The 16,403-nt window shown below is 43.1% G+C and overlaps 1 protein-coding gene across 1 annotated transcript in view; it reads right to left on the bottom strand.

Annotated features, from left to right (window-relative positions):
* SIGLEC1 (sialic acid binding Ig like lectin 1) overlaps positions 1–16,403 on the bottom strand; it is a 220,220-nt gene that overhangs the window by 180,661 nt on the left and 23,156 nt on the right. The window contains exon 4 of the mRNA XM_053704329.1: positions 4,632–4,928. Within this exon, the coding sequence (XP_053560304.1) occupies positions 4,632–4,928 (297 nt within the window). The remainder of the gene's footprint in view (positions 1–4,631; positions 4,929–16,403) is intronic.

Here is a 16,403-nt window from a genome sequence, read left to right as displayed (position 1 = left end):
AACCCCTAAACTGTCATCCCCCCACATCGCAATCACTAATAAAAGTTATTAACCCCTAAACTGCAATCCCTCCACAATGCAAAGTACATAATAAACCTAATAACCCCTAATCCACTTCAATAACAAAATTGTCTCCATCAGAAATGAAATCACCTCTGAATTTACTACCAATCTCCTACCCCCTCAAAAGCTCACAATCATCCAAAACACAAATATCCTTAAATTTAGCTCTTTTGCCCCGTTACTGAGGAAGAAGTTTCTGCCCTTATACTGTCCTCCCACCATACTACCTGTCCCCTTGACCCTATCCCCTCACAGCTACTCCCCTCCCTCTCTTCTACCCTCACCCCTATACTCACCCACATTTTCAACCTCTCCCTCAGCACTGGTATTTTTCCTTCATCTCTAAAACATGCACTGGTCACACCTATCCTCATAAAACCTTCTCTCGATCCAACCTCCCCATCCAACTACCGTCCTATTTCCCTACTCCCTCTTGAAAAGCTAGTATATGCCCGTCTATCCTATTTCCTTACACTAAACTCTCTTCTTGACCCACTGCAATCTGGATTTCGTCCCCATCACTCCACATAAACAGCAATTGTCAAGGTTACCAATGACCTACTTACAGCAAAATCAAAAGGCCACTTCTCTCTGCTTATCCTCCTTGATTTGTCTGCAGCCTTTGACACTCTTAATCACCCTCTTTTGCTCCAAACCCTCCAATCCTTCGACATCTGTGACACAGCTCTCTTGTGGTTCTTTTCCTATTTATCTAACCGTACCTTTAGTGTAGCCTTCTCCAGGGCATCCTCTGCCCCGTTACCACTTTCTGTTGGGGTACCTCAAGACTCTGTCCTCGGTCCCCTTCTCTTTTCAATCTTCATTAGGTTCCTTAATAGAGTCCCATGGGTTTCAATATCATTTGTATGCCAATAGCACCCAAATCTACCTCTCTGCACCAGACCTACCATCTGCCTTACTAATCCGTGTCACTAACTGTCTTTTTCATATCTCATCTTTGATGTCCTCTCACTACCTTAAGCTAAATCTCTCCAAAACTGAACTCCTTATTTTTCTCCCTTCTTCCAAAATCTCAACCCTCCAATTTTCTATAACTGTTGATAATTCCATCATTACCCCTACCCCGCATGTGCAATGTCTTGGGGTCACATTTGACTCAGACCTTTCCTTCACTCCTCACATAACATTAAGTCCTTGGCTAAAACCTGCCGCTTCCACCTTAAAAACATCTCTAAAATTTGAAAGGAGAAAATAGAGGGCACCCTCACCATGTGGTGCCCTCTATCTTCTCCTTTCAAGATCATCACCTCCTGTGTTGTGGCATGATACTCTAGAGGAGCTGCCTCCAGTCTTGGACTCCCTTTTTTTTTTTTTTTTGAGATTGAATCAAATTACTTTATCAGGATTTTTTCATTTTATTATATCTCTGGACTTTCCACTTTTTTCTTTTATATATGCTTGAATTTGTGTATATGTTTGTCAACCAATATATGTGTCAGGTTATATATTATACATACTATACATGTGAATCTGATTTATATGCACCTTTATGATATATATATATATATATATATATATATATATATATATACACTGAAGATTAGGATATTTATGCGCCTTTGATTGTGACCATTGGAGCTGATTGCACATTTTTGCTCTTTTTTGTATACTTTATTAAGGGACACCAATTTGTCATTTTTGGATCTTTATATATATATATATATATATATATATATATATATATATATATATATATATATATATATATATATATATATATATATATATATATATTGTCATAATTTGGCGCCTCTCACAGGTACCTGTTTGGCTTTGCTTGCAATCTGTGTACAATTTGTCATCTCTAAAATTAGACATTTCCTTACACAAGACACAACTAAGATTTTAATTCACTCTCTCATCCTTTCCCGTCTCGACTACTGCAACTCCGTCCTCTTTGGTCTACCTAGCTGCCACCTAGCTCCTTTACAATCCATAATGAATGCCTCTGCCAGGCTCATCTTCCTTACACATTGCTCTTCATCTGCTGAACCTCTCTGCCAATCCCTTCACTGGCTTCCTCTTGCCTCCAGGATTAAACACAAAATCCTCACTCTGACATACAAAGCCCTCAACTGCACTGCTCCCCCTTATATTTCAGACCTTGACTCCAGATACTCACCCTCCCGTCCCTTTTGCTCTGCTCACTATCTCCTACTCTCTTCCTCTCTTGTTACTTCCTCACATTCCCGTTTACAGGACTTCTCCAGACTGACCTCCATCTTGTGGAACTTCCTGCCTCACTCTACAAGACTCTCCCCTAGTTTTAACAGCTTCAAGCACTCCCTAAAGCGCCTTGAGACCCTTACGGGTGATTAGCCACGCTTTACACGTACCCAATACATACATACTAAAGACTTTACTATTCAGGGATGCATACAACCAACACTAACCTTTCCTAACTCCATTGATTTCGCCTCGAACCCCTTAGAATGTAAGCCTATGAGACCAGTTGTTTGTAGATCACCTCCATAAGAGCTGACTACAACAGTGCAACTCTTGACAGGGCCCTCTACCCATTTGATCCCTATAAATGTTATCCTGTATACCAACTATGTTTATAGCGCTGCAGAATCTGTTAGCACTCTACAAATACCTGTTAATAATAAAATTAAAATAATAACCCCCCACCCATCCACGACGCAAAGTATTAAACTAATAACTAAATTACAAAAAATAAAAACTCTAAAGTTAATAGCTCTTTTGCCAATACATAAATAAATAAATGACCCCCTAATATTACAACCCCTCAACCCTCCAAAATAAAAAGAAACCTAAGAAAAAAAAGACAATCTACCCATTGCCCCGAAAAGGTAATTTGAATGGGCATTGCCCTTAAAACGGCATTCAGCTCTTTTTCTGACCATTAAAAATAAAAAGCCCTAATCTAAAAAAAATAAAAAAAATAAAATAAAAATAACACTAACCACAAAATTGGTACTCACCATTTATGAAGGTCGGCGATCCATCTTCATCCCAACGGCAAAACATCTTTATCCCAGCAGCGAAACATCTTCATCCATCGGCGGAACATCTTCTCCAATCTTCATCCTTCCCACGGTCCATCTTCTATCTTCATCCTGGGGGTGACGGCAAAGTCCTTTGGTGATTTCATCTGTGATGTCGGTCCTCCTCTTCAGAGCATCGACATGGAGCTCCTCCTCATGCGGTCTCTAGCCACACACTGAAGATTAAATGCAAGGTACCCCTTTTATATAGGGGTACCCTTGCATTTCTATTGGCTGATTTGATTCTTTAAATTCTTCAAATTTAAATCAGCCAATCAGATGAAAGGGCTAAAATGCAAGTCTGTCAAAAGAACTGAGATAAGGGGGCAGTTTACAGAGTCTTAGATACAAGGTAATCACTGAGATAAAAAGTATATTAATATAACCATGTTGGCTATACAAAACTGGGGAATGGGTAATAAGGGGATTATCTATTGTTTTAAACAATGAAAAAAATCTGGAGTAGACAGTCCTTTGAATTTTGACTTTACTGTTGCTTTATTTGTACACATGTACAATTTTACAACTACAATAGCTAGGTTACTAATCATCATGCTAAAAAAGTTTTCTCTTGAGGCTGTAGCTTTTTGTGGAGGGCCAGCAGTTTAGGTGTTAATAGGTTTATTTAGTGTCGGCGATGTTGGGGGGCAGCGGTTTAGGGGTTAATAGTTTTATGATAGTATTAGCGATGTGGGGGACCAGCGGTTTAGGGGTTAATAGGTTTATTTGGTGTCGGAGCTGTCGGGACGGTGAATTAGGGGTTAATAGGTTTGTTAAGGTGTTAGCGATGTTGGGGCGGTGGATTAGGGGTATTTAGACTAGGGTTTTATGTTAGGGTGTTTTTACATAACTTTCTTTTCCCCATAGACATCAATCCATTGATGTCTATGGGGGGAAACGTGCATGAGAACGTCAAGTCAGGCCTTGGGTTTTGTGCGGTATGGAGCTTATCGCACCATACCGCACAACAAGAGAAGGTTTTTCAGTAACTTGTAATTGCAGCGCTATGGAGAGTGCAATACCGCTCATTTTTTTGTGTTATTTACACACCCGGTTTAGCGCATAACTTGTCATTTTGCAGTTTGATAGTCACTATCCCTCTTGATTTTAGAATATAAGATGCAGGACATTTAAATGTCTTTTGTGCCTGGAAACACTGCCGTAGAGAGAGTTACATGATCACCACTCACAATATTACCTACACAAATCTTATTAATAGTGAATCTAATTTCCAGAAGATCTGAAACTCATAACATTCTTTATACTGACTGAGGGACATTGGACTCTAAATATAATAATATTATAATATATCATAACATTAAGGTTATTCCCCGCCTCCCTCTTGTTATGGGTTCTGACATTTTGATATCTAGCTATCGCTGTATTATGCACATGTGCAGCAACTCTCCTTCAGATATCTGCAGAGAAACCAAGGTTCCAAAATGGCGGCACCCATAATTAGAGGAAGGTGCATGAAATGTGATTAGTGTTAAATGTCCCTTAAAAATTCTCTCCCGTACAAATGCTATGTTCACTTACGTTTGACGCTCACAATAACTTCCTTTATTGCTTTGTGAGCACCAACTGAAAGTTCACAACGAATAGCTTTCTGGTTCTCTCTCCAGGTAAAGCTACGAGTGAGGTTCTGTGTGACAAGAACCGCAGATGTATCCAGCTGTGCATGAGCAGATAATTCAAATCTCTCTGGGTCATAGTTTTGCCATGCAAGTGCAGTAGAAGAATCAGGACAAAAATATGGAGTTGAACACTGAAAAGTCACAAATTGCCCTTCAGTTACATCAGGTGGTGACACAACCACAGGGGTTACGGGATTATCTGCAAAGAAAAAAAGTAAGATATTCAATTATTTAACGGACAAGAAAATATCTCATTATTAACTCTTCAACAGTTAAGTAAAAGTTAAGTAAGCTCATTTAAAACAAAGTATAACAAATACGCTATGAAATTGCAATATTATTGGAACTGTTTCTTTCTGTACTGTGGCAAAAATCTTTTTCCAAGAGGACTTTTGTTTTCCATTAGTCAAAACAGTATTACAGTCCTAAGGAGCATTCTGCTTCTATACAAGGTTTGGGAGAACCGGGGCTGGCAGCAAGCACCTGAAGGGAAGTGCTAACATTGCTTCATACTTTATCCTTTCTAATAGTCCTAAAGAGAGTCTAGTATTTTGGAATATACTTTGCCATCTGACATGACTTTTGAAAAAGTTTTGGAACTTCTGGAATTTGTACATGTAAATATACAACATTTTTTTCATATATTTCTTTGGATGCTTAATGGAAACAAAATATAAGCAACCAATAACAAAAGGTCACATCATCAACCCCCCTCTCCTACACTTGTGGAACATGCTATCATCAACCCCTTCCCCCCCTCTTCCACACTTGTGGAACATGCTATCATCAACCCCCCCCCCTCACCCATACTTGTGGAACATGCTATCATCAACCCTCCCATACTTAAGGAACATGCTATTATCAACCCTCTCCCTCCAACACTTGTGGAACATGCTATCATCAACCCTCCCACCTCCTACACTTGTGGAACATATTATCATTAACCCTCCTGCCCTCCCACACTTGTGGAACATGCTATTATCAACCCCCCTCTCCCACACTTGTGGAACATGCTATCATCAACCCTCACACCTCCTACACTTGTGGAACATGCTATCATCAACCCTCCCCCTCCCACACTTGTGGAACATGTTATCATCAACCCTCCCACCTCCTACACTTGTGGAACATGTTATCATCAACCCTCCTGCCCTCCCACACTTGTGGAACATGCTATCATCAACCCTCCTGCCCTCCCACACTTGTGGAACATGTTATCATCCACCCTCCTGCCCTCCCACACTTAAGGAACATGTTATCATCAACCCTCCTGCCCTCCCACACTTGTGGAACATGTTATCATCAACCCTCCTGCCTTCCCACACTTGTGTAACATGTTATCATCAACCCTCCTGCCCTCCCACACTTGTGTAACATGTTATCATCAACCCTCCTGCCCTCCCACACTTGTGGAACATGTTATCATCAACCCTCCTGCCCTCCCACACTTGTGGAACATGTTATCATCAACCCTCCTGCCCTCCCACACTTGTGGAACATGTGATCATCAACCCTCCTGCCCTCCCACACTTGTGGAACATGCTATCATCAACCCTCCTGCCCTCCAACACTTGTGGAACATGCTATCATCAACCCTCCCACCTCCTACACTTGTGGAACATGTTATCATTAACCCTCCTGCCCTCCCACACTTACGGAACATGTTATCATCAACCCTCCTGCCCTCCCACACTTGTGGAACATGCTATTATCAACCCCCCTCTCCCACACTTGTGGAACATGCTATCATCAACCCTCCCACCTCCTACACTTGTGGAACATGCTATCATCAACCCTCTTGCCCTCTCACACTTGTGGAACATGCTATCATCAACCCTCCCCCTCCCACACTTGTGGAACATGTTATCATCAACCCTCCCACCTCCTACACTTGTGGAACATGTTATCATCAACCCTCCTGCCCTCCCACACTTGTGGAACTTGCTATCATCAACCTTCCTGCCCTCCCACACTTACGGAACATGCTATCATCAACCCTCCTGCCCTCCCACACTTACGGAACATGCTGTCATCAACCCTCCTGCCCTCCCACACTTGTGGAACATGTTATCATCAACCCTCCTGCCCTCCCACACTTGTGGAACATGTTATCATCAACCCTCCTGCCGTCCCACACTTGTGGAACATGTTATCATCAACCCTCCTGCCCTCCCACAGTTGTGGAACATGTTATCATCAACCCTCCTGCCCTCCCACACTTGTGGAACATGTTATCATCAACCCTCCTGCCCTCCCACACTTGTGGAACATGTTATCATCAACCCTCCCACCTCCTACACTTGTGGAACATGCTATCATCAACCCTCTTGCCCTCCCACACTTGTGGAACATGTTATCATCAACCCTCCTGCCCTCCCACACTTGTGGAACATGTTATCATCAACCCTCCTGCCCTCCCACACTTGTGGAACATGTTATCATCAACCCTCCTGCCCTCCCACACTTGTGGAACATGCTATCATCAACCCTCCTGCCCTCCCACACATGTTATCATCAACCCTCCTGCCCTCCCACACTTGTGGAACATGCTATCATCAACCCTCCTGCCGTCCCACACTTGTGGAACATGTTATCATCAACCCTCCTGCCCTCCCACACTTGTGGAACATGTTATCATCAACCCTCCTGCCCTCCCACACTTGTGGAACATGTTATCATCAACCCTCCTGCCCTCCCACACTTGTGGAACATGCTATCATCAACCCTCCTGCCCTCCCACACTTGTGGAACATGTTATCATCAACCCTCCTGCCCTCCCACTGTTTCTTTCTGTACTGTGGCAAAAATCTTTTTCCAAGAGGACTTTTGTTTTCCATTAGTCAAAACAGTATTACAGTCCTAAGGAGCTTTCTGCTTCCTTACAAGGTTTGGGAGAACCGGGGCTGGCAGCAAGCACCTGAAGGGAAGTGCTAACATTGCTTCATACTTTATCCTTTCTAATAGTCCTAAAGAGAGTCTAGTATTTTGGAATATACTTTGCCATCTGACATGACTTTTGAAAAAGTTTTGGAACGTCTGGAATTTGTACATGTAAATATACAACATTTTTTTCATATATTTCTTTGGAAGCTTAATGGAAACAAAATATAAGCAACCAATAACAAAAGGTCACATCATCAACCCCCCTCTCCTACACTTGTGGAACATGCTATCATCAACCCCTTCCCCCCCTCTTCCACACTTGTGGAACATGCTATCATCAACCCCCCCCCTCTCCCATACTTGTGGAACATGCTATCATCAACCCTCCCATACTTAAGGAACATGCTATTATCAACCCTCTCCCTCCAACACTTGTGGAACATGCTATCATCAACCCTCCCACCTCCTACACTTGTGGAACATATTATCATTAACCCTCCTGCCCTCCCACACTTGTGGAACATGCTATTATCAACCCCCCTCTCCCACACTTGTGGAACATGCTATCATCAACCCTCACACCTCCCACAGTTGTGGAACATGCTATCATCAACCCTCCTGCCCTCCCACACTTGTGGAACATGTTATCATCAACCCTCCTGCCCTCCCACACTTGTGGAACATGTTATCATCAACCCTCCCACCTCCTACACTTGTGGAACATGCTATCATCAACCCTCTTGCCCTCCCACACTTGTGGAACATGTTATCATCAACCCTCCTGCCCTCCCACACTTGTGGAACATGTTATCATCAACCCTCCTGCCCTCCCACACTTGTGGAACATGTTATCATCAACCCTCCTGCCCTCCCACACTTGTGGAACATGCTATCATCAACCCTCCTGCCCTCCCACACATGTTATCATCAACCCTCCTGCCCTCCCACACTTGTGGAACATGCTATCATCAACCCTCCTGCCGTCCCACACTTGTGGAACATGTTATCATCAACCCTCCTGCCCTCCCACACTTGTGGAACATGTTATCATCAACCCTCCTGCCCTCCCACACTTGTGGAACATGTTATCATCAACCCTCCTGCCCTCCCACACTTGTGGAACATGCTATCATCAACCCTCCTGCCCTCCCACACTTGTGGAACATGTTATCATCAACCCTCCTGCCCTCCCACTGTTTCTTTCTGTACTGTGGCAAAAATCTTTTTCCAAGAGGACTTTTGTTTTCCATTAGTCAAAACAGTATTACAGTCCTAAGGAGCTTTCTGCTTCCTTACAAGGTTTGGGAGAACCGGGGCTGGCAGCAAGCACCTGAAGGGAAGTGCTAACATTGCTTCATACTTTATCCTTTCTAATAGTCCTAAAGAGAGTCTAGTATTTTGGAATATACTTTGCCATCTGACATGACTTTTGAAAAAGTTTTGGAACGTCTGGAATTTGTACATGTAAATATACAACATTTTTTTCATATATTTCTTTGGAAGCTTAATGGAAACAAAATATAAGCAACCAATAACAAAAGGTCACATCATCAACCCCCCTCTCCTACACTTGTGGAACATGCTATCATCAACCCCTTCCCCCCCTCTTCCACACTTGTGGAACATGCTATCATCAACCCCCCCCCTCTCCCATACTTGTGGAACATGCTATCATCAACCCTCCCATACTTAAGGAACATGCTATTATCAACCCTCTCCCTCCAACACTTGTGGAACATGCTATCATCAACCCTCCCACCTCCTACACTTGTGGAACATATTATCATTAACCCTCCTGCCCTCCCACACTTGTGGAACATGCTATTATCAACCCCCCTCTCCCACACTTGTGGAACATGCTATCATCAACCCTCACACCTCCTACACTTGTGGAACATGCTATCATCAACCCTCCCCCTCCCACACTTGTGGAACATGTTATCATCAACCCTCCCACCTCCTACACTTGTGGAACATGTTATCATCAACCCTCCTGCCCTCCCACACTTGTGGAACATGTTATCATCAACCCTCCTGCCCTCCCACACTTGTGGAACATGTTATCATCAACCCTCCTGCCCTCCCACACTTGTGGAACATGTGATCATCAACCCTCCTGCCCTCCCACACTTGTGGAACATGCTATCATCAACCCTCCTGCCCTCCAACACTTGTGGAACATGCTATCATCAACCCTCCCACCTCCTACACTTGTGGAACATGTTATCATTAACCCTCCTGCCCTCCCACACTTACGGAACATGTTATCATCAACCCTCCTGCCCTCCCACACTTGTGGAACATGCTATTATCAACCCCCCTCTCCCACACTTGTGGAACATGCTATCATCAACCCTCCCACCTCCTACACTTGTGGAACATGCTATCATAAACCCTCTTGCCCTCTCACACTTGTGGAACATGCTATCATCAACCCTCCCCCTCCCACACTTGTGGAACATGTTATCATCAACCCTCCCACCTCCTACACTTGTGGAACATGTTATCATCAACCCTCCTGCCCTCCCACACTTGTGGAACTTGCTATCATCAACCTTCCTGCCCTCCCACACTTACGGAACATGCTATCATCAACCCTCCTGCCCTCCCACACTTACGGAACATGCTATCATCAACCCTCCTGCCCTCCCACACTTGTGGAACATGTTATCATCAACCCTCCTGCCGTCCCACACTTGTGGAACATGTTATCATCAACCCTCCTGCCCTCCCACAGTTGTGGAACATGTTATCATCAACCCTCCTGCCCTCCCACACTTGTGGAACATGTTATCATCAACCCTCCTGCCCTCCCACACTTGTGGAACATGTTATCATCAACCCTCCCACCTCCTACACTTGTGGAACATGCTATCATCAACCCTCCTGCCCTCCCACACTTGTGGAACATGTTATCATCAACCCTCCTGCCCTCCCACACTTGTGGAACATGTTATCATCAACCCTCCTGCCCTCCCACACTTGTGGAACATGTTATCATCAACCCTCCTGCCCTCCCACACTTGTGGAACATGCTATCATCAACCCTCCTGCCCTCCCACACTTGTGGAACATGTTATCATCAACCCTCCTGCCCTCCCACACTTGTGGAACATGCTATCATCAACCCTCCTGCCGTCCCACACTTGTGGAACATGTTATCATCAACCCTCCTGCCCTCCCACACTTGTGGAACATGTTATCATCAACCCTCCTGCCCTCCCACACTTGTGGAACATGTTATCATCAACCCTCCTGCCCTCCCACACTTGTGGAACATGCTATCATCAACCCTCCTGCCCTCCCACACTTGTGGAACATGTTATCATCAACCCTCCTGCCCTCCCACACTTGTGGAACATGCTATCATCAACCCTCCTGCCCTCCCACACATGTTATCATCAACCCTCCTGCCCTCCCACACTTGTGGAACATGCTATCATCAACCCTCCTGCCCTCCCACACTTGTGGAACATGTTATCATCAACCCTCCTGCCCTCCCACACTTGTGGAACATGTTATCATCAACCCTCCTGCCCTCCCACACTTGTGGAACATGTTATCATCAACCCTCCTGCCCTCCCACACTTGTGGAACATGCTATCATCAACCCTCCTGCCCTCCCACACTTGTGGAACATGTTATCATCAACCCTCCTGCCCTCCCACACTTGTGGAACATGCTATCATCAACCCTCCTGCCGTCCCACACTTGTGGAACATGTTATCATCAACCCTCCTGCCCTCCCACACTTGTGGAACATGTTATCATCAACCCTCCTGCCCTCCCACACTTGTGGAACATGTTATCATCAACCCTCCTGCCCTCCCACACTTGTGGAACATGCTATCATCAACCCTCCTGCCCTCCCACACTTGTGGAACATGTTATCATCAACCCTCCTGCCCTCCCACACTTGTGGAACATGCTATCATCAACCCTCCTGCCCTCCCACACTTGTGGAACATGCTATCATCAACCCTCCTGCCCTCCTGCCCTCCCACACTTGTGGAACATGCTATCATTAAGCCGCCCCCTCCAACACTTATGGAACATGTTATCACCCTTTGGTGATGCTCCATCTGCCTTAATGGACCTACCTACTTGGCTTGCATCCACCAATGCACATACCCACCCCACCCAAGGAACCCTGACCTAAATTACATGAATGCTTCTGTGAACATGATACCAGCATATACCTTTAACCCCTCAGAACTTTATACTAAAACCAGGAGTTTAAAAGGACATTAAAAAAATTGTAATATAAAATGTTTTATTATGTGTAATAAAATTAGCTTTCCAATATATTTAGTTATTAATTTGTCCCTGTAATTTAAAGGAGTATGAACCCCAAAAATGTTCTGTCATGATAGAACATGCAATTTAATTAATTTTCCAACTTACTTCTATTACCTCATATGATTTATTCTCTTGGTATTCTTTGTTAAAAAGCATACCTAGGTAAGTTTATGAATTAGATGCTAGTTGCTGATTGGTGGGTGCAAATATATGCCTTTTGTCACTGCCTTAAAAAATTGTGTTCATCTAGTTCCCAATAGTTCATTGATGCTTCCTCAATAAAGGACACCAAAAGAAAGAAACAAAATTGATTAAATGGGAAAGTTGCTTAAAATTGCATGATCTATCTGACTTGTGAAAGAAAAATAATGGGTTTCATGTCCCTTTAAGTCTGAAATTGTGTTCCAACTTGGAAAACTGGATGGGAACATAGCAGGCTTCGCAGCAATAACCCTGCTCCATATCTGTCTACAAGTTACCTCAGCAAAGAAGTTAGGCTCAGGAGTGTGCCCATAGGTTGAACACTATGGGCTAGATTACAAGTTGAGCACAAAATATCGCTTCCGCAAAAGTGATATTTGCGTTCAACTTAGTAATGCCAACGCACCTTGTTTAAAATTGGTTAGACGGGGGGGAACTTCCGGGCGGCGGCCATGACAGGTCGCAAGATTGTTTGCTGCATCATACTCTTGCACTAATCTGCCTATAAACTTTTGCTATATGCTTTGTTGAGTATATCCCGCCATTGATCTGTTCATAGCAGAGAAAGTCCTATCGAAAGATACCAATATTATACTACATTGATGCCGGATTCAGTCTACCGGAGTATCTTATAGGTTGCGGCCTACTACCTAAACCCCCCGGCAGGGTTCTTGAATGGCCCTGTCGTTAAAGAGCAGCTAAATCCCGCAAGACGCTGCTAGACTCTCACCTACCATAGTGCGAGCTGATTGTCCCTTGATATTGACATATATATCATGGAAGCCACCCAATTGCTTAGGGAACTAGGCGATCTACTTGCCCACTACCAAGAAGCCTTCTCAGACACCATTAGAGATGCTTTCAATGCTCCCTTGGACCTCCCGGCTGTGAGCACCTCCCCGCCAGATCCTGGCTGCAATCCAGACGACAGACAAACTACTAAAACTACTGATGGGAATCCAGCTACCTTCCAGAAAAGTTTGCATGTGAAACTGGAAACCCTATCACCTATGGAGGAAGTACTGAAGGCAGATGTTTTACAGGAGAATGGAGGGCCCCATACAGCACTTACCCTTCACCATACTGAAACATTAAGGGACTGCGGATCGATGGCCCCTTTGATGATATCTGAAAGTGAGGATAACATAACGCACCTGGTCATGGCCCGGAGTGGCGCCCTGAAGGAACCGTGTACTGTGCTACAGTGTCAGGCGGTTAAAGTACAAGATAGAAGGGACGAACCGTTGGAGAGTGTACAGCTGCTGCATAATGCGGTATATGATCATCAGCTCCGTGCACTGCACCTGGGTGATGGACAGATTGAGCCGGGTCCCTCGAAGCAAAAACCGACAGTTGAGATTGCGCTTCAGAGAGTGATACAAGGAGGACTTTGGCTAAACAAAGGTATATCCCCTTACCGGCATGATCCCCCCCCCTCCCCATGAGGAATACCTGTATATGTGTTTGGGGAGAACCAAGACTTTTTCGGCACCGTCCTCTGTCAGTGACCTGATTGTGCTGACTCCCTCACAGCTGCATTTCCTAACTGCGATGGATAACCGAAGGTGTATGGAGGACAGGCACTTACCCGGTATAACATTTTTGTTGGCTACATCAAGACTACAGCAATCTGTATTCTGTTTACCGCAACAATTACTGGACTATGCTTTCTGTATGGCTTTTACCCGGACCATAAAGACATGTGTGGGTTGATAAGTTTCCTGCCGCTAATATATGTCTGCAGTGGGTATGGTGTAGACACCAACCGACCTCTGCCACACATTTCTAAAAATATCTACTGCCTATCAAATTCTCTTTTGGTTACCAAATATGCGGACTCATTTATTGAGCACAATTTACTCTTTCTATAATTGTCTACTATAGAGTCTTACTGTAGCCTAATGATGGCATTTGAGCCTGATGCACGGGCGAAGAGTTAGACTGCTAGATGCATGTACTGTTGTTATAATTACAGACAGGACTATTTTGATAATTAGCTCTTGGAACATTGTTAGTTGTTTGTGTTTAAACCCTGACTTGTTTGTATTTGCCCCTATACTCCATTATCGAGCTCAGCAACAGATACTAGTTTAGGGGATCCCACTACCTATAATTCATTGAGATTATGAAAATGTATTAAGTATATTTGCTATTTCTCTGAGACCCCCTCCTCTCCTGACCTATGCTAGCATACATTAGAAACCATGTCTGTAGGTCTCTCAGTTCTATTAACTGCTTTCTAGCACCACACTACAAATATATTTGCTCTTCCATCATTATGATATTTTTACATGAGAGTGCCTTTTATCTAAAGTGTTTAAACATTTATGTCCCTTATCAAGAAGCAGTCCAAACTTATATATGTATCTCACTACATGACTATAGTTAGGAATACACATTTTTAAACTTTTATAAATGTTATGTTTTACACTGAAACTATTTCATTAACCCTGTTACCAGGCTTTCCCTTCCTCTAGCACACTCATGCCAAACATATTATGAGACATCTCTCACGCTTTTCGACAGCACTAATTGCACATGATATCACGAGATATTGGCTGGTATACTGACCATAATATAATCAATAGCTCTAGTGTTACTAGTATACTAGCTTTGGGCTTGCCCACATTGGAATTGTATTCTGCCACTTAGACAACTATCTGTCCGACCACAGTTTTAGCACACAGCAATGTTAGTACGCCTACTCTACTTTGATGTTATCCTAGATAATGATCTTTAGGTCTTTTTCTTAGTCTTAAAGGAGCGCCGCCTGCGGCCGGAGCGGTGCATCCTAATACTAATCACAACACGAAGATCCTCTCTATACCTGGGTAACTCCTTTTGTCTGCATTAAATCATAACGCTCCCTTAACAAAGTTTGTGCTCACATTAATCTACAACTTTAAGATATCTGACACATAAGTTCTTCATGGTTTATAGGTTTGGTACTTAACTGACAACACAAATCTACCACATGGGGGGGTGAGTGTGCTGGAGGGGTAAATTAATTCAGCTTTATCCGGACATAAGCTAAATAAGAGGACCTCTTAGTACAATCTTTATGTTGCTATCTTGGCTCATTGCACTTCACATGCTCTATATTTAAACTATAACAGTGTGACCATGTCAACCTCGTCCTCTAGCCTAATTACCCTTAATTTCAATCTCTAAATATGCTGTGGCTTCATAACTAGCTGACTCCCGAATCATTGATAAATTACCAAATTTTGCTCAGAAACTGTAGGATAATGCATTTTCCTCCACTTCATATATTAAGACCTCCTTGTAATCTACATACTCCTGGCCCCATGTTATACTCCTCAACTCCTCTAACTATCGCTTTAATTTTAATAAGGTGTTCTTGGATGGATTACTACTCTGCATGAAAAGAGTTCCCTTTATTATTGTTATTATCTGCATCTCAATAGGGGATAATCAGCCATACATATATATATCTATACATAAAACTTATTCTATTAACCTTATGTTTCCTTTCTAAACTTAGTCACACCCCATACAGTTCGACTATAAGGTTTTAACTTTAATGCTTATATAAGACTTTATCAAACTGATACAAAAACATTAAAAAAAATAAAATAAAAGAGGTTCTCATTTAGAGATCCAAAAGTGGTCTCTCCATTAGAAATAGCCCCCTATCTGTGGATATGACTCTATTATTGAGGTCCAAGAGTGGCCTCTTCTCTCATTTAGGGAGCACACAGACTATTAGGCACTATACTTGCATACTATGATTTTGAATCTTGTTAGATATGTACTATGTTGTTGTATACTGTATGATCCCTACATCCCATTATCATTGTATTTCGTTTTTCATATCTCATGTATGCCTTATCCAGAACCTCAATAAAAAAAAAAAAAAAAAATTGGTTAGACTTTCCCTAAAAAGAGTCTTTAAGCTACATTTGGTCCTACCAATATAAACCTTATTACATGTGCAGGATAGGTGATACACAACATAGCTACTGCACTGCATTCTAGCTGTCATTTCATTCTCTACTTAATAAACCAAGCTTTGTTTTTATTACCAGGCAAAAACATTGTAGGTGTAAATGGTCTTCTGCTATATATTTTACTAAAATAGTAATGTTCATGTGATGTATATGTCTGTTTTACATAAAGAGGCCCATTTATCAAGCTCCGTATGGAGCTTGTGGGCCGGTGTTATGGGTGAGTCTTCAGACTCGCCAGAAACAGCAGTTATGAAGCAGCGGTCTAAAGACCGCTGCTCTATAACCCTGTCCGCCTGCTCTGAGCAGGCGGACAGGAATCG

Source organism: Bombina bombina, chromosome 2, assembly GCF_027579735.1.
Source record: "Bombina bombina isolate aBomBom1 chromosome 2, aBomBom1.pri, whole genome shotgun sequence".
Classification (NCBI taxonomy): domain Eukaryota; kingdom Metazoa; phylum Chordata; class Amphibia; order Anura; family Bombinatoridae; genus Bombina; species Bombina bombina.
Note: the sequence above shows the minus strand (reverse complement) of the source record. Positions and strands in the feature narration are given on the sequence as shown.